Consider the following 3,310-nt stretch of genomic DNA (forward strand, 5'->3'; position numbering starts at 1 on the left):
CCCTGATTCTTTTTCTCTTGGCTTTTTTAGTTCTTTGAGTCAGGAAATACAAACTTTAGAAAGCAAATGTGCATAATAACATGTTGGAAAACGTGAACTAATTTACATTTGCCTTACACGTATACTTTTTTAAAGATGACACTTTTGTCTGAAGAAATACTGTCTACAAAAATAGCTTGTCATAAAAAGAAAACAATTTTCAGTAACATGTGGAAGTTCTGAAGGAGAGCCGAACCGAGGTGCCTTGTGGTACCACAGAGGCAGCGACAACTTTCTCTGGCAGATGATTTGCAATGAATCGTGTTTTTCTGATCTCTTCAGGATCCTACTCCAGTCTGTACTCCAACAGTGCTCGAGCGCCGGAAAGCTTCCCAGGTGGATGATGATGCAGAGGATAATGAAATAACTGTCAGACTGCCCCCTGCCAGTGTCAAGAATGCTGTGCAGAGACCAAAGAAGCAGCCAAGAAAAAGACCAAACCTGAAGAAACAGAAGTAGACTTAAAATTGTGATGGCTGTAGCCATGTTTTTCCTCAACTCAAAAACTGTTGAGCTTCTAGTGGTTCTGCTGCCCTGGCTTGGTTCGTCTTGACTAGTCTGTTTCAATCTTTCCTAGGCAAGGAATCTATTCACGAATCCTCCCCCTCCTGTTTAGCCATCAGGGGACCTATGGTCTTCTCTGCCTTTGAAGATATTCTTTACTTTGTGCTCACAAGTGCTCGTGCTGTGACAGACCCACAGTCGTGCCAGAACCTTCAGTTGATTCTGTAACTTGTCTCTGGCGCTCACTGTTTTGAAAGACAATGTGAGGCTGTCCATTCAGAACTTGCTGATGTGGGCTGTATCTTACATTTATAATTAATGATGGGTTTAAAAAAAAAATTAACTATTTTTCAACTGTGTTGGCTCTTGGTAGTGGTTCTTCTGTTTAAGTGAATGTCTGTGTTTCATGCAAGTTCTCACATAGTTACCCAAATAGTGAGGGATTTTTTTTCCCCCAAGGAAAACTTAGCTTGAATTTCATCTCTTGTTTGTGATCAGTCAAGATCTGCCTGTACGGTCCAGGGCAGAGGCAGAATACTGCGCTACCTGAGCAAGCCAGTGGCTTTCAGCCCTTCTTTCAGCAGTGCCTGGGAAAATCAGCTTTTGCCAGGATGTGGAGTAGTTGCAGAGGACTTGGAAAGGACTGGGATTAGGAAGGTGGTAAGAAGCAGCGGAAGATGGCAGAAGTCACTTGTGTTAAAGATTCCTGTTCCTTTCCCTATGCAGGCAAAAAAATTGTTTTTGAGAGTGTACCCTACTGTGGAGGATGTTGGGTGACCATTCTGTTGGCTGGTGGCTTAGCCAGCATCACAGCTACGCTTTCATTCCTCACACACTTGTGTAAAAGGCATTTCGCACTGCAGAGGTCCCAGGTGTTCACGTACTGACATACTGCTTTTCCTCTGGGCTGATCAGGCAAAGGTAACTTGCTAATTCTCTGTTGCTTTGTGCCATAAACGTGCTGTTGCATGGTTCAGAAAATGTTCAAGGACCCGTGAAGTGTGGCTGCCTTTAAGAAGGGCTTCTTGGTGAACTGTGGAGAGAGGCAAACGGTGACAACTCTTATGTCCAGCTGTTCTCAGAGTGAGCAATTCTCTTTGAGAAGATGCATCGGTAATCACAGCAGTCAGGGTTATATTAGGAGTTCTGTTGTTCTTTGGGCCCTGCAGCACCTTGTCCCTGTATTTTAGTTTCACAGCCTGTGTGAAACAAGGATATCTTTTGCTTTGGGGATTGATATGCACATCGCGATATTATAATAAACGTCTGGGTGGGTGAACCAGGAATGGGAAGGTAGGGTTTTGTCAGCAGTAGTACGAGTTCAGAGAACTGAGTGTAGCTTTTTGTTGTGCATCAAGATTTGTTCTTGTTCCAATATAACCTGTTATAGCTGTCTGCAGATAACCAGTCCTGTTTGAAAATGCAGTTTCACTGTGCAGTTAGAATTTGGATTTTATTGCAAATCTGAGACCTGCAGAAATTCCAGTTTGGGTTTTGTGGCATGTACTTAGCCTTGGTCTTTTATTGTCTGGGATGAAACACGATCTGCTGCTGCACTGTTGGCTGTAGGTCAGGCTTGGCAGAAGATTTCAGAGGAAAGCCCAGGTGATGATAACCGGCTGCTCAGGTGGGTGGCTGGCACTAATTCCTTGGTTATTTTAAGACTCGGACTCCTGGCAGAGGAGGAGAAATCTGAACCATTGACCTGGCTAATTCTGTTCTATCTGGCCTGATCACTTGAATAATCATGTGATCGTAATGACATTCTCTGGGTTACTCAAATTAGATCATTCTCCGTTGTCGCTCTAAACTGTCAGGGAAGCCACTTGGATGAGTGCGTCTTTTTATCAGATGCTTGTCATCTCGGGCGTGCCAGGGAAATTGTTGACCAGCCCAACGGTCACCGACAATCCTTGCCTTTTAGTAGCAGTGTTGCTGTGTGCATCTGCAGGCTTTCTTCTCTGTGCATTGTTTGATGTGAAACAGGCAGTGTTTACACCTCAAACCTGTGGAAAATACATCCTTAGCTAAGGTTCAAGATGAATGTGATCAGAGTGGTTGGCAGAAATTGCTTATCTATTAGTTACTGACATAAAGCTCTGAAAAAACTTTTCTATCTCAACTTCAAACAGCGGACAGCGGCAGAAGAGAAGCAAAATGCATTTTCCCAGAACAGACAGTTTTCTTTGAAAATCCATATTCCCGACTTTGTGTTGTGCAAATAAAGATGGCTGTTGGGTCAAGATGAACTAGAAATCTGGCTACACTTTCTCCTGACTGGAGCGGAGTCTCTTGGGCTCAGTCTGACACTTGGGGGCAGCACGCTTCGGTTGTGTGGATGCACGCTGCCCTCTGGCAAACGCAGCACAAGGTTTCCTCATCTCCCAGATTTGTACAGAAACCTGTCTAGTCCAGGCGGTTTGGAGTCACTGCCAGCATTGGTGTGACTAACACATCTCTAACACGAGTTAAGAACACAGGAGAAACCTGGTACGGATCTTAATCAAATATGCCCATTTCTTTGATGTTGCCACAAATAGTCCTTCCAAGGCTGTTGAGTTAAAGCTGCTCTTAAGAAAACTTAGTTTATCTCGAGTAGCCTATCCAGTCCAGTTCCACATTCATGGAGGCTTCAGCAGCTGCTGTCCCGTGCTTCCCATTCCAACCCCTTGGCCTGCATTTTGAACCTGGAGTTGCTTTTTTTTCCTACTCTGCTTCTGTTACTGTGCTCCTCTCTCTTCTCGATGTTCTGCCCGAGCCTGGGAGC

The 3,310-nt window shown here is 44.5% G+C and overlaps 1 protein-coding gene across 1 annotated transcript in view; it reads left to right on the plus strand.

Annotated features, from left to right (window-relative positions):
* Positions 1 to 512, plus strand: part of NIFK (nucleolar protein interacting with the FHA domain of MKI67) — an 18,167-nt gene extending 17,655 nt beyond the window's left edge. The window contains 2 exon segments of the mRNA XM_009887323.1: positions 322 to 472; positions 475 to 512. Coding sequence (XP_009885625.1) covers positions 322 to 472; positions 475 to 512 — 189 coding nt within the window.
* Positions 513 to 3,310: the final 2,798 nt, after the last annotated feature.

This window comes from Charadrius vociferus, unplaced genomic scaffold, assembly GCF_000708025.1.
Source record: "Charadrius vociferus isolate BGI_N301 unplaced genomic scaffold, ASM70802v2 scaffold385, whole genome shotgun sequence".
Classification (NCBI taxonomy): domain Eukaryota; kingdom Metazoa; phylum Chordata; class Aves; order Charadriiformes; family Charadriidae; genus Charadrius; species Charadrius vociferus.